General features: G+C 34.5%; 1 protein-coding gene and 1 long non-coding RNA gene across 3 annotated transcripts; one reads left to right on the top strand and one right to left on the bottom strand.

Moving 5' to 3' along the window:
* Window positions 1-4,951: 4,951 nt before the first annotated feature.
* LOC140830877 (uncharacterized) lies at window positions 4,952-6,829 on the bottom strand. 2 transcript variants are annotated; one of them, XM_073194414.1, is made up of 4 exons: window positions 6,724-6,829; window positions 5,708-5,813; window positions 5,391-5,467; window positions 4,952-5,224 (listed from the first exon to the last, which is right to left on the bottom strand). In XM_073194414.1, exons 2-4 carry the CDS (start codon window positions 5,806-5,808, stop codon window positions 5,085-5,087), a joined length of 318 nt encoding a protein of 105 aa, XP_073050515.1. In that variant the 5' UTR covers window positions 5,809-5,813; window positions 6,724-6,829; the 3' UTR covers window positions 4,952-5,084. The 2 variants fall into 2 exon arrangements, with proteins under 2 accessions (XP_073050515.1, XP_073050516.1); XM_073194415.1 differs by lacking the exon at window positions 6,724-6,829 and adding an exon at window positions 6,486-6,596.
* A 5,383-nt stretch (window positions 6,830-12,212) lies between these two features.
* LOC140829776 (uncharacterized) lies at window positions 12,213-20,907 on the top strand. The gene is made up of 2 exons (XR_012117524.1): window positions 12,213-12,543; window positions 20,445-20,907. It is a non-coding gene; the product is annotated as an uncharacterized lncRNA (long non-coding RNA).
* Window positions 20,908-21,190: the final 283 nt, after the last annotated feature.

Here is a 21,190-nt window from a genome sequence, read left to right as displayed (position 1 = left end):
CTGAATCTTTCATCAAACTCATTTAGAGTTTCACCAGATCTCATTTTCAGATTTTCAAACTTCTGCATTGCTACAGACAGTTTATTTTCTTTCGTTTGCTCATTTCCTTCACATATCTGGATGAGCTTTTCCCAAATATCCTTTGCAGTAGAACACATTTTTATCTTGCTGAAAGTGTTCTTGTCAAGAGTTTTATACAGTATATCCTTTGCCACATTATCAAGATTGGACTTTTTCTTATCTTAACTGGTCCATTCACTTCTTGACTTTTCGACCATCTGTGGTGCACCGTCAGTAACAGCAACAGCTGTGTTAGGCTTTAAGATTTTCAGTGGACCATCTGTGATGACATACCACATGTCATCATCTTGTGCTGCAAGATGAGCTTGCATTCTTATCTTCCAGTCGTCAAAATCTTCCTTAGAGAACATAGGGATCTTGCTGAAGTGTGCCATTTGTTGTAGTTTTTCACAAACAAGAATAACCTGCTCTGATACCAATTGTTGAGGATCGAAGTTGAGTTTAGAGGGGGGGTGAATAAACTCTACTCGTTTTGATGAGGTACTAGAATCCTGTTAAGGATAGTAGTCGATCTTGTGTGAATACTTTCACCTGATTACAATAGAACGTGCGGAAACAATCTGATGAAGTAGTTGAAACAACAATAAAGCAGTAGATAGCAGTTGTCTATGGAAGTTCGAAGATAAACTCTTCTACGTCTCCCCTTCTTCTGTTTCCAGAAGGAATAACTAAAAGACTTTGGATATTACAGTACAACACTTGTACACACCCACTTCAGAAGGACTTACACCTCAGCCTACTGAAACTCTTAGTTTCTCAACTTACAAAAATGCGAAACACAAAGTTCTGAAAAGACTCTTTTCAGATTACAGACTCTTCTGATAAAATATTAGTGCAGTAAAGATCGTGAAGAGTGTAAGAATCAGTAGCACAAGATGATCTACAAAAAATCAGATATAAGCTATGAAGCGTGTGCTACTTTTCTTTGTGTTGAACTTTTAAAATACTCAAGGAAACTGATATTCGTTAGATAAGAGAGTAGCTTTGTTCCTTGAAAAATGATATTATGCGAAGTGTCGTGTCGAACAAGGATTTGATCCAAGTATATATAATTGACTGAGTTCAACGTTCATAATCAGAGAAGTCTTCAGATAACTGATACAATCAGCTTTATTACCGAAATAGGTTCCTGCAGAAAAGCTATAAAACAATCAGTCTTGTTTTATACTTAATTGGGTAATATGCATTAAATGACTCCGTATAGTATTTAATGCTGCAATTAATACTAGTACTAGGAACTCTTTAACGGTAACAATTAAGATAGCAACGTTAGAAAACGTTCTCTACTGGTTTGTATTGTTATCTCTTTTCTACTGATTTAGTTTTACTAGAGCAGCAGCTACTGATAAGCTATTCTGTTGAATTGGTCTGCTGGTCTTCTGGTTTTTATCATCGCCACAATAAAATTCATATCTAACAAAAAATAATTTTCCTGATAATTAACCGGTCTTCATTCCTCGTTCGAGAGCGAAATGTAACTTAAAAATCTTTAATTCACGAACCTTTAAAATTTCATGAAATAAATTCTACCCTGCAATAATTATTAGGGATGTAAACGAACCAAACCGTTTGTGAGCTATTCGGAGCTCGATTCGATAAAAGCTCGTTTGAGCTCGTTTAATGAGGCTCATTAAGATAAACAAACCAAACTCAAGCTTTACAGTATTCGGCTCGTTAGCTCGTGAACATGTTCGTTAGTAAGTTCATGAGTAATATTTTAGATGAAAAAATAATAGTTTTGATATTTGATTTATTGATTTTGCATATTATTTATGAACTATATAGAAAAATCTATTAAATTTATTTATTATAATAAATTTACAAATTTTAATAATAATATATTTTTCTTTAAATATATAATTTATTTTTTAATTAATTTAATGAAAATTTAAATGTATAATTCATATTTATTAAGCTTGTTTAGGCTCGATAAAGACTTGAATAAGCTCGTGAGTCATGCATATATTTGTTAAATAAAGCTCGAGCTCGGCTCGATTATAAACGAACCAAGCTCAAACATTCAAGAGTTCGGCTCGGCTCGACTCGACTCGATTACATCCCTAATAATTATGCATAAAATGCACAAAAATAATTAAACACATAATTTTAAATAAAAATCCTATATTGCATGTATTCAGGTTACGTGAATTAAATTCCTGGACCTTACAGGGTAGGTGAAGCTGGGAGTGCGCACGATGACCCAAGGACCTTGCATTTTTCTGCACTATATGTTTATGGGTCATGGATGAACATTGTTTTTTTATACATTTTATATCTTTTTATATGTTGATGATACGTCAGGCTTGGATTGTTGCGTTTGAGTTTTTTTCAAACAGTAGTCTAGGAAGTTCATGATATTTAGGATTTATTTTTAACTGCAGTTATTTTTATTCAGTGATCGAATAACTTTTTATTACGCATGGTAGACTGTTTTCATTCGCATGTATGTGTATGAGTATTTTCAAAATTAGCTTGCAAAAAAAAAGAAAAAAAATAAGCAGTATTTTAGTAGTAGTGGAATTTGCTCACGAAACTGTTTCCTTAGCACCATGATCAGTTCCAACTCCAGTTCAGTAGTTGAAGTCCTAACTGCTACAGTCACAATCCCTGAATCAGTCTTGAAGATGGATGTAGTGCATGACAGTTTGAATTCGAAGATAGATTCAATTCGCACGAAGATCTATGTAAAATCGATACTATATCGACACAAATGACTTCATTCGTACATATTCTGCAAAGATATGTGACTGCTCTTAGTGTTGACAAAAATGGGGGAAGAGAGCCTCAAGGACAAAACTGATAAATCTAAAGAGGAATCTTCTTCAAAGAAGTCTGATAAAAATAGGGAAGACAGAAAATAGTTGTATTTGCTTCTATCAGTTTACATAATTTTTCTTCAGTATTATCTGATATTAATTCTATCAGTTCATCAGAATTTATATCAATACAAGTTTTGAATGAAGACAAATGGACTTAGTGCTTAATTTTGTCAAACACCAAAAAAGAGGAAATTGTTGGATCAATTTAGGTCGGTTGTAAACAAATTTTAAGGAAAAAATGAACTATGCTAAACTGAAGTAACCAAGTCCACAAGCTAAACTAAATTAACTAGCTGGACTAAGTCAAGGCTAAAATGACGCGAGTTAAAATTTATCAGTTTTCCAAAACTGTCTGTCGATGAATTCTTCATACATTCTCAAGGACATAGTACATCTAGGAAAACTAAAATGATTTTCGGAAAAAAAAATTCGGTGCAAAACAGATTGCAGCAGTGTACAATTGTCAGAAGATGTTGACGTGGATAAAAGATAAGCTAACAGACATTTGTTTTTGGAACGGATCCTTATTGAAACTCAAAATCGTTGGATTCAGAGTCTATGAATAGATAAGGAGTTCAATTTAGTAAATCTCTACGAATTGTACAAAAACTTCAAGCATTCAAGCTTTCAAGTATGTAACTAAACTCAGTTAGCGAGCACACTTGACAAAGAATTGTACCTAATTATTGAAGATCATTAAGTGCTAGGATATTGCAGTATTATAATTTATTTTATTAAATACAAGTCTATATATTGTTATTAATTCAATTGTGTGTATTAGAATTTTCAATTTGGTAATGTTTAAGTCCTAGCTGAACTGATAATATCCAAAGCCTTCTAGTGTGAGCCTTCCAAAAAGAGGAATGAGTGACATAGGAGCTTGAGTTATCCGAACATCCAGAAACAAATTTGCGTACTTTCGACTTCTAGTTTACCATTCAGTTTGCATAGCCAAAACAAAATTTATTTGCTTTAATATGTCAGTTTGGCTTATTTCCGCACATATTTGTTAGACAATTGACATGACAACCGATAATATATCATTCATTGCCAACCCGGTTAAATTAAATTTAAAGAATCATTTTGTGTCTAGTGTTTATTCGCCAACTTCTAAACATTACAATCGATCATGTATGTAATATTAAAGTACTTTTATTATATAAATCGGGAATAATTTATTTTTTTCGAATACTTATAATAAACCATTTGGTATATAAAATAGGATGAGCGACACATATATAATTGGAGTTGTAAAATACCTTGTTGTATCACATCTGTACAGTCACGTTACTGTGTACCAAACAGTTTTCTAGTGTTTTAAACTGATTTTAGATTTTTGAATGAAAATTTTATAGAATTTTGAGTTTTCTATATGAAATACTTGGTGTCAATCAAGAAAATATAAAAAGCAATGAAGGTTGAAATCTAAAAAAATAAGATATAACTCTCGTATAAATATAACCAATTCAAACGACTTTAGAATCAGTCATTGATTTTTATAACTATGTTATTATTTTTGTTTAAATATAAATCAAATTAATTAGAAAAAAATAATGACTTTTATAACTATGTTATTATTTTTTTTTAAATATAAATCAAATTAATTAGAAAAAAATGGTGCGTGCACGTGAGCATGTACACTAATATATATGTAAACTTAATTAATCAAAACCACAATTTGAAGGGCAAAAAAAATCATTTTCCCAAAATTTATATAAAGTCGACAACACAAATATGAAATATGTATCATTCATTTCAGCTGTGAAGGTTCTACTCAAACGTCGTACCCAATTCTGCATTCTTTGTCGGATTGGCTACATTTTCAACAATTATCATATCATATAATATATAGCAAACTTTTAGTCAATTGTGTGGAAAATGTGGTGAATATCGTTCCATGTAGCATGAGGGCTTGAGTAAGTGTTGTAGAAGGTTTATGATAATCTTGGGTGGCTTGATTCTTTAACAAACCTTTAATCCCTGTTCTTGTAGGCCAATTATAAAATTTCGGTGGCAGCTATCGATGTACAGATATGGTTGGAGCGAGTAAGAGGATAGCAGAAGTCTCATTTTCGAAATATAGGAAGTTCACACTCGAGTTCAACTTCATAGAATCAGAATATTGGAAATCAGAGTTGATAAATTGATACTACATCTACGAGAAATAAGGTAAAAATAGATAGATCATTGTTCGATTTTCATGGATTTAAGACCTTTGTGATTCTTGAACTCCATAATAGCCTGATCAAAGGTGCTTCTAACATGTCCGCACATTAGCATTAGATCCTGGCAAGAATCTTTGAGTACCTCTCGCGCCGAATCACCTACAACCAGAACACAAAGATCAGCTTTTAAGTAGAAATCAAGTAATATTTAGCCTTCGAAGGGTCACCAAGCGCGAAACTTTGGGGTGCGCTAAAGGCAATTTTCAAAGTTGTAGTATTGATATCGACAGTATCTTCTTACAAATAAAGGGTTCAGTAACATTACCGGTTGTTTGCACCCTAATGTTAACACGAGCATCAGAAGGGTGTGGAATGCTGTAACCACAAAATGAAACTCTGGGGCTGCAAGATATCATTATACCACTTAACATCTACCTTTACAGATATGATTTTAGTGAGAAAAAATCATGCAAGACGTTTGAACCAACAGTTAGAAGAAACACAATTGGAACAAACCAGCTATTAAACAACAGGGATTGAGTACAAGGATTTTTGCTGGAAAGTATGATATCACCTATGCTCTTGCTAACATCTGATGTTTGGGTAGTTTCGGTGTATAGACCAATTATATGTAGAACTCACTCTTGATTTAGACTAAATCTCAGAGTATTGGCTAGAGTATGATCCTCATTAGTCAACGAAAATGTCGCTTGTGAATTATCATTGAATGACCCGAGCTCCATTTAATCTGAAAAAAAAAGTAAAATAATTATTACTCAAAATTAAACGACAGTGTGATAGCATAAAATTCAACAAACAAATGCAGCAACTCAAAGATTTCAATCTCATGTATATAACTGAAAATGTTAGATTTGTCGAGTAAATGGGGTTCAAAAGACATGAAATTTTCCAAGTTTAACCGCATCTCTGCAGCATAAAACTAACATACATTTGTAACCCCAATTCCACTCTGCAGCATTCTTTATACATCCATGAAAGAACATTAAGAACCCACTCAAACATCATAAGCCAAAACAAAGGTTTCAAAACAAAAGCACGAAGCATATATACAGACTACAATGGCATGTCCACACTCCACAAGTATCTGTAAGACACATGACATCCAGTTTGAAATCACCACATCCTTATGACCCCACAATATCCATTGCTTCAACCATAGTTATGAACACAATATCTCGAACAAAATACAAAACCTTTTTTCTTCCAGTAAGAAACTTTATTCATTAACACGTAAGTGTTATCTTGTTATTTCCCTATTATTCCTGGTTAAAATGGGTTGTGATAGACCTCATACGCCAATCAGAGCAGCAAAGATCGAGAATTCCAAACAATTAGCATATAACTCTAAATCAGTTCTTTTTTTTCTATCAATCGGACAAGGACATTCTATTTTACTCACAGTTTACACGAATCCCAACAAAAGCTGGACAAAACCCATCGCACCTCGCCTCTGGAATTGGATGAGGAAATTGAGGGAATACACAAAACCCTTAAAACCAATTTATGAAATCGTAATCACAACAACAAATGTCTCAGCATCTCTTTTAGAATGTAAATGTTCTATACCATCATACCAAGTAGATTTCTTGAACATAACTCAATCTACATAAGGAAATCCAATAAAATATTACTCTCACCTGGTGTAGCCGTAGGATGATTTTCCCTTGCAAGATTTTTCCCTTGCCTGTTCGCCGTTTTTGGGAGAAAAGTTTTTTTCACGCTGAATTGCAAGGGCTTGAAGCCCACGAGTAATGGTCTCTTCCTTTTAATGTATTTATTTTTTATTATTATAATTATATTTTAAAATTTATTTGTTGAGAAGCTTAAATATTAGAAACTTATACTTCCAATTAGGTGGAAAAAATACACACCATAAAATAATTTATATTCCCACCAACATAAATGGGTTTTTTTTTTAAATAATATATTTTTAAAACTTATTTATTAAAATATTACATATTGTAAAACTTTATCAAAATATAACAATCTGGGGATTGAAATTCCGGATTCAGAATCCAGAACAGACTGGCATGGATTCTAAGAATCCGTGCCCAATCCATTCTCCGGATTTTAAATTTTTTTTAAAAAAAAAGAGATCGGCAACGATTTAGTCAAAACCCGTTGCTATCCGCGACGGTTTAACAAACCGTCGCTATTGGCGACAAAACTGTCGCTATTGGCGACGGTGTTACAAAAACCGTCGCTATATCCGACCGTTTTACCAAAAACGTCCATTTCATTGTTAAGTTTAAACAATTACATTATTTATACTAATGACATTAATTTACATATATTTATTTATAGTAATTAAATTTAGATAATAATAGTATTAAAAATTAAGATTTTTAAATATGTGTAATTACAATTTTCAAATATATTAAATTTTCAAATGAACAATTTTAACAATTAAGAGTATAAATAAATTAAAAAGAAAAAAAACATAATAAACAAAAACAAATGAAAAATTTACAAGATAAATTAATAGTTTTCAAAATTATTTTACAACATATAAAATTTATGTTACCTTAAAACTTAATTTACTTACAAAAAAAGTCTTTTAAGTAAATTAATTCAAAATATATCATTGAAAAAATATTGTTATCATTATTATTATTATTGATAATTTAATACATGTACTGTCGGGACATGCAACTTTGAAATAATTATAAAGAGTCATTAATCTTATTATAATTAACACGTTAAACAGTTAAAAAGTCCCTAATATTACTCAATCTTGCCCGCAACCACCTAACATACCCGAAATGCCTTTTGACGTTTTATCTATATATTTAATTAAATTCTCTTTGTTTACAACTCTTTGATACAAATAATTATATGGATTATTATTATTATTATTGTTAAATACTTTATGTTAATTATGAGAATTTTTATATTATTTTTAAAAAATTAAACTTATAAAACACAACATCTACAATACAATTATTAAAAGAATAATTAATTCACTCGTATAATTAATTCCAAAACAATAATATATTAAATTTTTAAAAAAAAATAACGTTACCTCTGAAGATTCACTTGTATGAAATAACATGTCAAAAAGTTAAGCTTTATTACAAAAACAAAAATTATAAAACAACATTAATTCAATAAAAATAAAATAATTTTATACATGATAATTTTCGATAAAAACAAGCTTATCAACACAACGTTCGATCAAGACGAATTTTTATCAATAGAAACTGTCGCCGCAAAAAACATAACAAAAAATGAGTGAATCTAGAGAAGAAGAAAAACAAAGAAGACTTGCTGAGAAAATGTGTTCGAATTGTTACGTCTTCGGCGCAATTTAAATTGGAAAGAGGAGTCACGGGAATGGAAGGGCGGAGTCAAGAAAGTAGGGTAACGGTCGTTAGCGATGGTTTTTGGTAAAACCGTCGCCAATAGCGACGTTTTATTAAACCGTCGGAATAGCGTCGGGTTTTGATTAAACCGTCGCCGATGTCCCTTTTTTAAAAAAAAATTAAAATCCGGAACTTTAATTACCGGATTGTTATATTTTGATAAAGTTTTACAATCTGTAATATTTTAATAAATAAGTTTTAAAAATATATTATTTTTTAAAAAAACCCCAACATAAATTAGGTAACTTTACAATAAATCTCCATCTTCATGCTCAACTTTCTTTTTACGCCTCATCCCTTCAAATCTTTGTTTTAACTCCCCAATTTTTTTAAAATTTCTCAAATTACCTTTACTCTTCATAATTATGGTACATGACATTATTTTACCAATCGAGCCTATTTTTAAAGACGTATAGCCTCAAGACGTATAGCTACGCAAGATTTCTAGCTTATTAAGGATGTAAACTATCTAAACCAAATCAAACAGTATCAGGCTTGAGCTTGGCTCGTTTAAAATTGTTTGAGACTCGAGCTCGATTGAAGCTTCTATTATCAGGCTCGAGTTCGGTTTGTATTGAATTTACTAAGCACGAGAAAAGCTTGAACTCGGCTCGTTAAAAGCTCGTTTATCATGTTAATAAAGCTGAGCTCGAGCTTGATTCATTAATAGCTCGTTTATCATGTTTAACAAGTCTGACTTGAGCTCGGCTCGTTTTCGAGCTCGTAAAGAATAAAATTGAGCTCGAGTTTGAATTTGATTCGAGCTTGTTAAAATTTAAATATATCTATGAATTAATTTTAAATCAAACATAAAAATATAAATTCATTCATAAATAAGTAAATAACCAAACCGACAAAAATAACAACTGAAAAAACATAAACTCATTATATTATCGAACATCCCAAAATAATACATCTAGCATCCAGATAACAAATATTCGTCATACACTGATATCACCATATAAATAATATTGCAATAATGTCATTCTTTTAATACTCCATTCGTTGTGTTCCAAATAAATTTTATTTTTTAATCAATATAAATTCATTATATTCAATTTAATATAATATTTTAAGATAATAATTTGTAAAATTACTCAACGTGTATATGAGTTGGTGATGTAAATTTTTGGGGGGAAAAATAAGCTGGTGTATTTATGTTAATTTATTATGTTGTAAAAAATATTTAGCATAATGACATGCAAGTAAGATTAAAAATATAATTGTGAATATGTGATGTAAATTTATCTTTTTTTTTTCAAATATATTTTGTGTTCAATTCCTTCCATTGACATTAGTACATATTTTTATTTGTCAACTCAACAAATAAGCCAAGTTCGAGCTTACGAGCCACCTAAACAAGCTGAGCTCGAGCTCGCGAGACTATTATCTAACATGTTTGCGAGCTCAAGAGCCGATTATCGTTAGGCATGAGCTTGGTTTCATTAAATTTTCGAGCTCGAAATCAATCATGAGCTTGTCTTGATATGATTAACAAACGAACTCAAACGAGCTTTTTAGCACGAAAACGGTTTGGTTCATTTACATCTCTACAGCTTATATACCATATTTAGATGATCGATTTTTTTATAAATGGCTCATCATACTTCTATATAATAAATTGAACAGTTTACCTCTTTGACCGAAGTGCTGTCGGGTTATATCCACCGGGTTTTACAGACTGCTTCTCACAGCCTAACCACACAGTCGCAACAGATGGTTCCTGACGCAGATTCCTTCAACAGCACTTAGCACAACCCTGTTTCATTTCCTACCTCAGGGTGTATAGTAAAAAGCTCAATTTGAAACTAATACATGAGAGGGGCAAAAGTCTTGGTATTTTATTCAAACATAACAAATTATTATTAGATAGTAACCTCCTGTAGAGGAGGAGGAACTTATTTAGCTACTCATAGTAGCCGAAGTTAAAACACATATAAAGTAGAAAGAGAAAATATCACAATGTTTTGAAAGAAAATGAAGAGGTTGAATGATGCACTCATCTTCCTTATGTCTTGGTATTTATAAAAGCCCTTTGCGGATGTAAATTCCGAACTTCAAAACTTGACTTTTTAATGTCTTCCAGCTGTGTTTGGCATTATCTCTTGAGTGGGTGGTTGAATGGTCCCTCCACTTTTTCTTGAATTGTCTTTTTCTAGATCATTAATCTAGAAACAACTTGTTCTTCCATCTTTATCTTATGGCATAACCAGTAGATTTGTATTTGGATCATATCAGCTGAAATCTCATTATCTGCTTCTTTAACAGTTTGTATAGATCAATGAAAATTACCAGATGATTTCTTATCGCTATAATCCGTCTTTTGGAAACCTTGAAATATGTAGAATACATTTTATTTGGTTCCAAACTTCGTTCTAATTCTTGTGTGATTTTTTTGTTCCCATTTACTCTGTATTTATAAGCGTATTTGGGTCCAAGTCTTTTGATTAGTCGGAAAATTTATAGCCTACTTGCTTTTGTCGAGAAATCTTTATCTTTTGTTATCCCCAATGAAAAGTGATTCTGGTCATATGTTCACTTATTTTTGTCGGAGAAGCTTGGTGTTCCCGAGAAAAATGTGATTGTGGTTCTCACCACTTGGTCCTGTTTCTGCAAGATGCTTTATATCCGATCGAGGTCTGAAGCCCTTGTCAAATTATTATAAAACTTAATATAAACCTTACTTTTTTCATCTCGGTTAGACAGACCCATAGACCTCATCCTCTTCTGAAAAAAATCTTATCTTCACTTATTGAAGCAACAAGGGATGGTTCATGAACGGCTTCCTGAATCCATTTAGGTAGTCCTGAAATTTCTGTGAAGCAGGGTGATGTAGTATAAACCGAGGCAAGAGCCCCGAATTCATACCAGTCTTTTACTTCCTTTGGATATGAATTTTTTTACATCAATACCCTAGGATATTTTCCTGAAACATCAACCCTGATTGTGGCGGGGTTAATGCCTATTTTTTTTTTAATTTCTCCCAAATTTGTTGATAAACCTGAAATGGAGAAATCGTAGCTTCATTAGTATCAACCTTAGATTTACCCTTGTCTATATTAGTTCTAAGTTTGATCTTTCCCTCTTCAATCCTTGAGGTAAAGGGTTGAATTGAAGACTCAAGATAAGAATCTGGAGTTTCAATTTTTTTTTCAGCCGACTCATCTGGAGATGATCCCAACTTAACACTTGTGCTAGGGGTATTTGAATCTCCTGCTCTAGGTATAGAGTCCTATACTCGAAAACTCTCCATTTGGAAAACCAGTGGCTTCTCAATACCTTGGAGGATATGCCTTTTTATAAAAAACCATAGTAAGTATAAGTGTAACGTCCCGATAATTTGAAGGTTCAAGTAAACCACATGCATGCAATTTATTAAATTTCTTGGTATTTTATTTATTTGTTTTAAAGCATTAAATGCATGTTTATTTCATAAATTATGGGTTTATTTATTTGTATGTATTTTATGCATTATTATTGCATAATAGAATTTATTTCATGAAATTTTAAAGGTTCATGCATTAAAGATTTTTTAGGTTGCATTTCGCGCTCGAACGAGGAATGGAGACCGGGAAATTTCAAGAAAATTATTTTAATTACATGATTTGTTTTAAATATTAAATTAAGATGTTTTAAAGGTATTTTTCAGGTATTGGGATTTATTGTGTATTTTTAACTGCAAGATTTTAATTTTTATCGGTACTCAAAATTTATCGAATCGGGGGACTTTTTGAGGGTTCGGTTAATATATTTAAAATCTTTCCAACACGAAATATTTTTCGAGAGTGTCTTTTGATTTAATGGGCCTACTTTTAAGCTTAATTGACTTAAACTATTTTAATTCCTTTTAATTTATAATAAGGGCCATTAACCTAATTATTAACTATTTAAATAATACACATTTGACCCTACAAACATTATCACCCTTTTCTCAACAACCGACACCCCCATTCAGCATTCCTTATCCTCATTTTCAGAAATTTTTCCCCACGGTTTCATCATTTCCAGCTGGAGGTTCCATCGGTTTGCTCTTGTTCTTGCAAAAGAAATTCATCCGGGTCTCCCTCTTCTTGTTTCGTTCATCAACTATCTAAGGCACGCTTTGTATCCTTCTTTCTGCATCATTCACGCCATTATATGCTGTTACATGTGTGCTCGCATACGAAAAATGTTTAAACCCGTTGTTGCTTCATTTATGCATTCGGTTTTCAAGTGATCATGCTACCCTTAGTTTGATACTCACGTTTCTGATAATCTGTGCAAGGGGCTGCTGTGAGGTGTTGATAAGGGGCTGAGAATAGTGTCAAGATGTTGTATAAAGATTTAAACCAAATGCAGATCGTGTAGGGTGAGAGACCAAGAGCAAGGTTTCAATAGGTTGGCTCGATCTTTGGGGTTCTATCATGCTGGGTGCAACTAGCTGAGCAGGGGCTTAGACGAGCCTTAGATCAGACCCTGGTGGTGTTATACAAAATGTATGGAATAAACAGAAAGGTATACTAAAACCAACGAACTAGTAGTATGAACAAAACAGTAGCACAATGCTTAAAATAAAGCAAACGAGGCCTGTATGAAAATACAGTGTCCTTAAAACAAATTCGTCCCCTCCGGGATGTGCTTCGAGGATGAACTTGGACGTCTGTTTCCCAGGATACAACGGAACAACCAGCAGTGACTTAGCACGAGACACTACTACGACGAACTGAAAGCGTACCTTTACTTTATCACCGAGATTTAACGGAGGCAAATGAAAAGCTAACAAGATGAAATGCAAGAGAATACTTGAGAGAAAAGATTTTCATGTACTTGAAATGGGGAAATGAGCACACTATTTATAAGCCCCCAAAAAGCATACCAAGAGTCATGCAAGATTAATTAACTCAATTAATCTTCCCATTAACTCAAGAATATGAAGAGCCACAAGTTTTCAAGTAACTCAAGAATGTGGAAAGTAAAAAAAAGACACGCCACAATAATGAGCCACAACCAACTCAAGAATGTGGAGAACCAAAAGGCACTCCCACATTCAAGACATGTAATTTTTATTCAAATTTCCAACAATCTCCCACATGAATGAAAATTGATATACATCTCGGTGACAAAGTTCTACAGTTGAATCCTGCATAGGATAGGTAGGTGTTTTCCTTTGAACCTTCCCTTATGAAATATATTTGCTTTACTAGCTGACCAGTAGACATGATGTCCTTGAACTGTTCTGCTGTTTATGTTAAGATATATTTCACACAAGACTCTCCCTGATACTATTCAGTTCTCATGATTGTGTTCGTTTTGGCCATGAACACACGCCTGGTTCTGCGAGAGGGTCTAGAATTGAGCCTTGCAATTCTTTCGAAGCGGCCCCACTTCTCTCTCACATAGGTGATTCTATATTCTTCTCATCAGAATCATTAAAAGCCGTAAGCTTATCCTCAACATTCACTGTTTCATAATAGGAATGGACTAGGGATAACCCCCACAGTGATTCTCCAAATTAATGCGATTAGGTTGTCCCATTGAACCTAGTTCTTGGGATCTCCAGTCAGCGTAGGTTGGGTTTTCCTTCGCACCAATTTATTCTATAGGCTTGAGCCCCATTCCCCTTGACATTTTCGCAACTAACTCTCTGTTTAACCCTTTGGTTAGCGGATCCGCTATATTATCCTTTGACTTTACATAGTCCACAGTGATAACTCCAGTTGAGAGTAGTTGTCTAATGGTATTATGTCTACGACGTATATGCCTAGACTTACCATTATACATATTATTTTGTACCCTTCCAATCGCAGATTGGCTATCACAATGTATGCATATAGCCGGCACATGTTTTTCCCATTCTGGAACATCTTCTAAGAAGTGACGCAGCCATTCAGCCTCTTCACCACACTTGTCAAGAGCTATAAACTCAGATTCCATCGTGGATCTGGCTATTACAGTTTGTTTAGAAGATTTCCACGCAATTGCTGCACCTCCTAAAGTGAATACGAATCCACTTGTAGATTTTGAGTCTTTCATATCAGATATCCAATTTGCATCACTGTATCCTTCGATAACAGCAGGATATCTGGTATAGTGCAGCCCATGATCACGAGTGTACCTTAAGTATCTTAGCAATCTGATAATTGCTTTCCAGTGTTCAACTCCTGGATTACTCGTGAATCTACTCAATTTGCTCACTGCATAGACTATGTCTGGTCTTGTACAACTCATTAGGTACATCAGACTTCCAATGACTCGAGAGTATTCTAATTGAGACATACTCTCACCTCGATTCTTTGATAGATGTTGACTGGTATCTATCGGGGTTCTAGCCAATGCAGAGTCATCGTTATTGAATTTCTCAAGTATTTTGTCAACATAATGTGACTGACTTAGGACTAGCCCTTCTGATGTTCTATGGATTTTAATTCCAAGGATTACATCGGCTAAGCCCAAATCTTTCATGTCAAATCTTGAATTCAATAACTTCTTGGTGGATTTGATCATCTTATCATTACTACCAATGATAAGTATGTCATCTACGTAAAGACATAAAATGACATATCCAATTTCAGTGTTTTTTATGTATACACATTTGTCACAATCACTGAATTTAAATCCACTTTCCAACATGGCCTTATCAAATTTTTCGTGCCATTGTTTTGGTGCTTGTTTTAAGCCATACAGAGACTTCACCAGTTTACAAACCTTATTTTCTTGCCCAGTCGCAGAAAATCCCTCAGGTTGTTCCATGTAAATTTCATCTTCTAAATCTCCATTTAGAAAAGCTGTCTTTACATCCATTTGGTGTACTTCAAGATTCCGCAAGGCGGCAATCGCAAGTATCACACGAATAGAGGTTATTCTCGATACAGGAGAATATGTGTCAAAGTAATCAAACCCCTCACGTTGATGGTAACCTTTAATTACCAATCTGGCTTTATACTTATCTATTGTTCCATCTGATTTCTTTTTCCTTTTGAAAACCCATTTACAGCCTAGTGGTTTGCTTCTTGGAGGAAGATTTACTAATTCCCACGTATGGTTTTGTAAAATTGATTCCATTTCGGAATTGATAGCCTCTTTCCATAGAGGTCCCTCAGATGAACTAATTGCTTCCTTGAAGCTTTGAGGTTCACTTTCCATCATGAAAGTGATGAAATCCGGACCAAAGGATTTCTCAGTCCTAGCTCTCTTGCTACGTCTAGGTTCAATGTCTTGATCAAGCTCTTGTTCTTCATCAATTGTTTCATATAATCTTTTGGATGAACTTGGTTCTTCCTTAGATTTGCATGGAAACATGTGTTCAAAGAACGAAGCATTTCTTGATTCCATTATCGTATTCTTGTGAATATCAGGTATTTGAGATTCGTGTACAAGAAAACGATAAGCGCTACTGTTTTGAGCATATCCAATGAAAATGCAATCAACAGTTTTTGGTCCTATCTTTACCTTCTTTGGAGTGGGTACTGCTACCTTGGCAAGGCACCCCCACACTCGCAAGTATTGGTAAGAAGGACTTCTACCTTTCCATAACTCGTATGGGCTTTTATCTAGCTTCTTTCGGGGCACCTTATTTAAAAGGTAATTTGCTGTTAGAACAGCTTCCCCCCACATGTTCTGTGGTAAACCAGAACTTAATAGCAACGCATTCATCATTTCTTTCAATGTGCGATTCTTTCTCTCTGCAATGCCATTCTGCTGAGGAGAATAAGGTGCAGTTCTTTCATGTTTAATACCGTGTTGAGCACAAAACTCAGAAAATGGTGATTCATATTCACCTCCACGATCACTTCTTAGCACCTTAATTTTCTTGCTAAGTTGGTTTTCAACTTCACTCTTATATTGGACAAATTTGTCAATAGCTTCATCCTTACTTTTGAGGAGATATACATAACAAAATTTTGTGCTATCGTCAACAAAAGTGATGAAATATTTATTTCCACCACGAGTTTGTACACCTTTTAAATCACATACATCACTGTGAATTAGATCAAGTGGTTCACTATTTCTTTCAATAGTTCGAAAAGATGATCTCGTTAGTTTTGCCTCAACACAAGTTTCACATTTGTGTTGTTTATCAATTTGGAATGCAGGAATGCTTTTCATGTTAATTAATCTACGAATTGTATCATAATTAACGTGTCCAAGTCTACCATGCCATAAACAAGAAGACTCAAGCAAGTAAGCAAAAGTGTTAACTTTATTCATCACGGGCTTAATAGTCATTACATTTAGTTTGAATAAACCATTACAAACATAACCTTTGCCAACAAACATTCCACTCTTTGACAAAACCACCTTATCTGACTCGAAGACAATGCGGAAACCATGTTTGTTAAGAAGCGACCCGGACACCAAGTTCTTGCGAATGTCCGGTACATACAGCACATTGTTTAGAGTCAGTTCTTTTCCAGATGTCATCTTCAGAACAACTTTCCCTTGACCCTTGATTTCAGAAGTGGCGGAATTTCCCATGAACAGCTTTTCCCCATTCTCAGATTCCTCAAGAGTAGCAAACATCTCCTTGTCGGAGCAAACATGGCGAGTGGCACCAGTGTCGATCCACCACTCCCTGGTGTTCGAACCCACCAGATTAACCTCTGATATTACAGCACAGAGATTCATGTTCGAAACCTCATGAGCAATGTTCTCTACCACATTCGTCTCTCGGTTTCTCTTCGGCTTCTTACATTCAGATGCCTTGTGACCCATACCATCACAGTTGTAGCATTTTCCGGAAAACTTTTTCTCTGACACGCCTCCTTTGGGTCCCATGTTCAACCTTTTGTTGGAGGAGGAAAATGTTCTCTTTTTCGAGCTTTGGCCATGCTCGACAACATTTGCCTTAGCGACAACAGGAGAAAATAATCGTCTTTCCGAACTCTTGTGGTCTTCCTCGATGCGAAGTCGAACAATGAGCTCTTCAACATTCATCTCCTTTCGCTTGTGTTTCAAGTAGTTTTTGAAATCCTTCCAAGCTGGTGGTAGCTTCTCAACAATAGCAGCCACTTGGAATGATTCGCTCAAAGTCATCCCCTCACCGTGAATCTCGTGAAGAATCACTTGGAGTTCTTGAACTTGGCTGATAACCGGCTTTGAATCCACCATTTTAAAGTCTAGAAAGCGACCAACAAGAAACTTCTTGGCCCCGGCATCCTCGGTTTTGTACTTTCTGTCAAGGGATTCCCACAGCTCTTTAGCCGTTTTCTTTTCGCAAAACACGTTGTAGAGCGAATCTGCTAATCCATTTAGTACATAGTTTCGGCACAAGAAATCAGAATGATTCCATGCCTCAACCGCACTAACAGATTCAACATCTCCCTCACCCTCGTTGAGTTTAGGAGCATCCTCCGTGAGGAATCTAGCCAGGTTCAGCATCGTCAAGTAAAACAGCATCTTCTGCTGCCACCTTTTGAAGTCCACACCAGTAAACTTCTCGGGTTTTTCACCGTGACTTGCTGGAACAGCAACCGCAGCAGCACGTGGGGTACCATGAGGGACAACTTGAGGAGGGACAACATGAACAGTTTCCCTTTGCACGTTAGTTTCAGTAGCCATATCTGAAACAAAACTCGTTATAAGTAATCTGTTTTAAGATTGTTATACAAAATGTATGGAATAAACAGAAAGGTATACTAAAACCAACGAACTAGTAGTATAAACAAAACAGTAGCACAATGCTTAAAATAAAGCAAACCGAGGCCTGTATGAAAATACAGTGTCCTTAAAACAGATTCGTCCCCTCCGGGATGTGCTTCGAGGATGAACTTGGACGTCTATTTCCCAGGATACAACGGAACAACCAGCAGTGACTTAGCACGAGACACTACTGCGACGAACTGAAAGCGTACCTTTACTTTATCACCGAGATTTAACGGAGGCAAATGAAAAGCTAACAAGATGAAATGCAAGAGAATACTTGAGAGAAAAAATTTTCATGTACTTGAAATGGGGAAATGAGCACACTATTTATAAGCCCCCAAAAATCATACCAAGAGTCATGCAAGATTAATTAACTCAATTAATCTTCCCATTAACTCAAGAATATGAAGAGCCACAAGTTTTCAAGTAACTCAAGAATGTGGAAAGTCAAAAGACACTCCACAATAATGAGCCACAACCAACTCAAGAATGTGGAGAACCAAAAGGCACTCCCACATTCAAGACATGTAATTTTTATTCAAATTTCCAACAGGTGGGTCTGATACGAGGCTTGGAAGGGCTCGGCTCTTGCTGGAACCATCCAAGGCGCTGTGGATCGAAATGGTAGAAGTTTGGCTTTGGTTTGGACGTTTGGGGAGAATAGCGAGTTGTAGGGGGCTGCGGCTTACATGGAGGTGCAGCCGTGGGTTCAGCAGGTCTAGTGGGAGCCTAGGGTGGTCTAGGTATGGTTGGTTAAGGGCTGAGCCGTTGGGTGAAGGCTAGGAACGAAACTAAGGGAGGTACATGAACTTGAGTTTGAGTTGTGTATGTTCTGAAAATTCAGCAGCATACCAGCGACATTTTAAAGGTGCTAATGGGTTCTAATTGAGTGGATTAAAGTCTGGTATGTTTTTGTTAAGTCATATTTTAAGTTTGGTAAAATTTGGGGAAGTTTCGAGTCGATTCGGGTAAAAAAATCGGGACACGGTCTAAGTTTTAAAACAATTCGGTTAAGTTATGAAATGGGCTTGAGTTTACGTCTAGGGATGCTTTTAAATATGTTCTGGGACATTTTTAATAGTTTGGTAAGTTTCAGATCAAAATAATGAGTTTTGGATTTATCCGGGATTTAGTCTTCGCACGAAATATTAATTAAAGAATTAATTGAAACGTTTAGATTTAAGCTTAATAAAATTATGGAAAATTATACTTAAGCTCAAATAATTATTAGAAGTCGAAGTTTTTAATTTGGGAATTTTATGCTAAAGTTTGGTTTAATTCGGGATTAAAACGCATTATTATGTTATATTTAAAGATTAATTTAAAAGAAATAGATTTAAGCCAAATAAAAATATAGGGAAGTTTATGTAGGCTTAAATAATTATTTGGAACATGTTAGAGTCAATGGAATTAAGAAAATGTCAAAGAAGTGAAATTTTACGTCTACGGGCAAAACGGTAATTTTGGATTTCCAGGGGCAAAATGGTCATTTTGCACCTGGGGTGAGATGTTGGTCCTGGCAGCGCCCTGAGCACAATTTTATCATGTTTTAAATGTTTACGCATTATGTTTACGATTTTTACGCAATTATAATAAATATGGTGCATGCTTGGTTTAAAGGAAAAATTACGTATATGCATTATTTTATTAAGTGATGAATATGATGACACATTTTGAAGGAAGTGATTTAGTTGTGACTAATACGATGACATGATGATATGATTGGAGATATCGTGAGGGAAAAGGCCCCAGAGGGAGACCGTTTACGGGAGAAGGCCCCAGAGGGAGCCCGACGATCGTATTTCCATTGACATGATATGATGATATGATAGGCCAAGGCCCAGTTGACGGGTGAGAGTGTCGCTGGTGTTCCCGCCGCCCAGTACTGTGGTTACACGTAGATGGATCCATCGACTGACATGATGACATGATTATACGAAAGTCACAGCTAATGAACTGAATTCAATTAAAAAGAAAATATATACGTATATGATGACATGAGATGACATGATTTTACACGATATGATTTTACACGACACGTATACGTATATGATGACATGAGATGACATGATTTTAATACGATATGATTTTACACGACACGTAAACATATATGATGACATGATTTTACACGATATGATTTTTACACGACACGTTTACGTATATGATGACATGAGATGACATGCTATGATTATTACCATGTTTTTTTAAAGGACACGTTTACATATATGATTTTTACTGCAGACACGAATGCTTTTAAGTTCATGAAAGATATATTGAGTATGATATTTTTCACTGCTGTGTGCTACGTATATGTACTTGTTATTAACGGTGCAGGTGTGTTGAGTCTTTAGACTCACTAGGCGTGTGTGGTGCAGGTGAGCTTAATGATGAGGAGACTGGAGGTGCCGAACTCTGAGTAGGAAGACCTAGTAAGGTGACACGACCCGAGAACCACATGTTTTCCGCATTACGATTTATGAGATTGAGAGGAGATGAATATTTTCATACGTTGATGATTTTAAGAAATTTTATACGTTTATGTTTACGTATGATTTTAGACGAGTTGGGTTATTTTAAAATGCGCTATTTTTACTGACAAATATTTAAGATCATTTTTAAATACTATATTTTTCTATTACGATTTTTACTCCCTTTTATTGGCAAATGCTTATGAGTATTTTTAAATGATATTTTCAGTACGACAGCATGCCTATTTTTATGTTAAAATAAATATGATTATTTTAAAAGATGGGTTTGATTATTTTTAAACGACGTTATTTTTATGGTCGAATATTTAAGATCATTTTTAAATGTTATTTCGAAAATGCGAGCTTTAATTATTTAAGAAAAAAAATATCCCGTAGAATTTTAAAAATGAGCGAAACGTTACAATAAGCCTGTAAACATCCTGTAATTCGATAAGAGACAATTCTCTTATTTACTTGTTGTAGCTTACACGCAACTTTTGCATTTAGGACAAGATTGTTAAACTCGTTTTGAAGCATTTCAAGGCGCTTCATCAAATGTCTCTGCATTTTTATGATGGCGTCGATGTCACCGTTTTCCATCTCTTATTAAAAAATCAGCAAAAATATTTTTCATGAGATTTTATAATCACAAT

This window comes from Primulina eburnea, chromosome 4 (genome assembly GCF_022965805.1).
Source record: "Primulina eburnea isolate SZY01 chromosome 4, ASM2296580v1, whole genome shotgun sequence".
Lineage (NCBI taxonomy): Eukaryota > Viridiplantae > Streptophyta > Magnoliopsida > Lamiales > Gesneriaceae > Primulina > Primulina eburnea.
The sequence above is the reverse complement of the archived record's forward strand: the minus strand, read 5'-3'. Positions and strand labels throughout refer to the sequence as shown.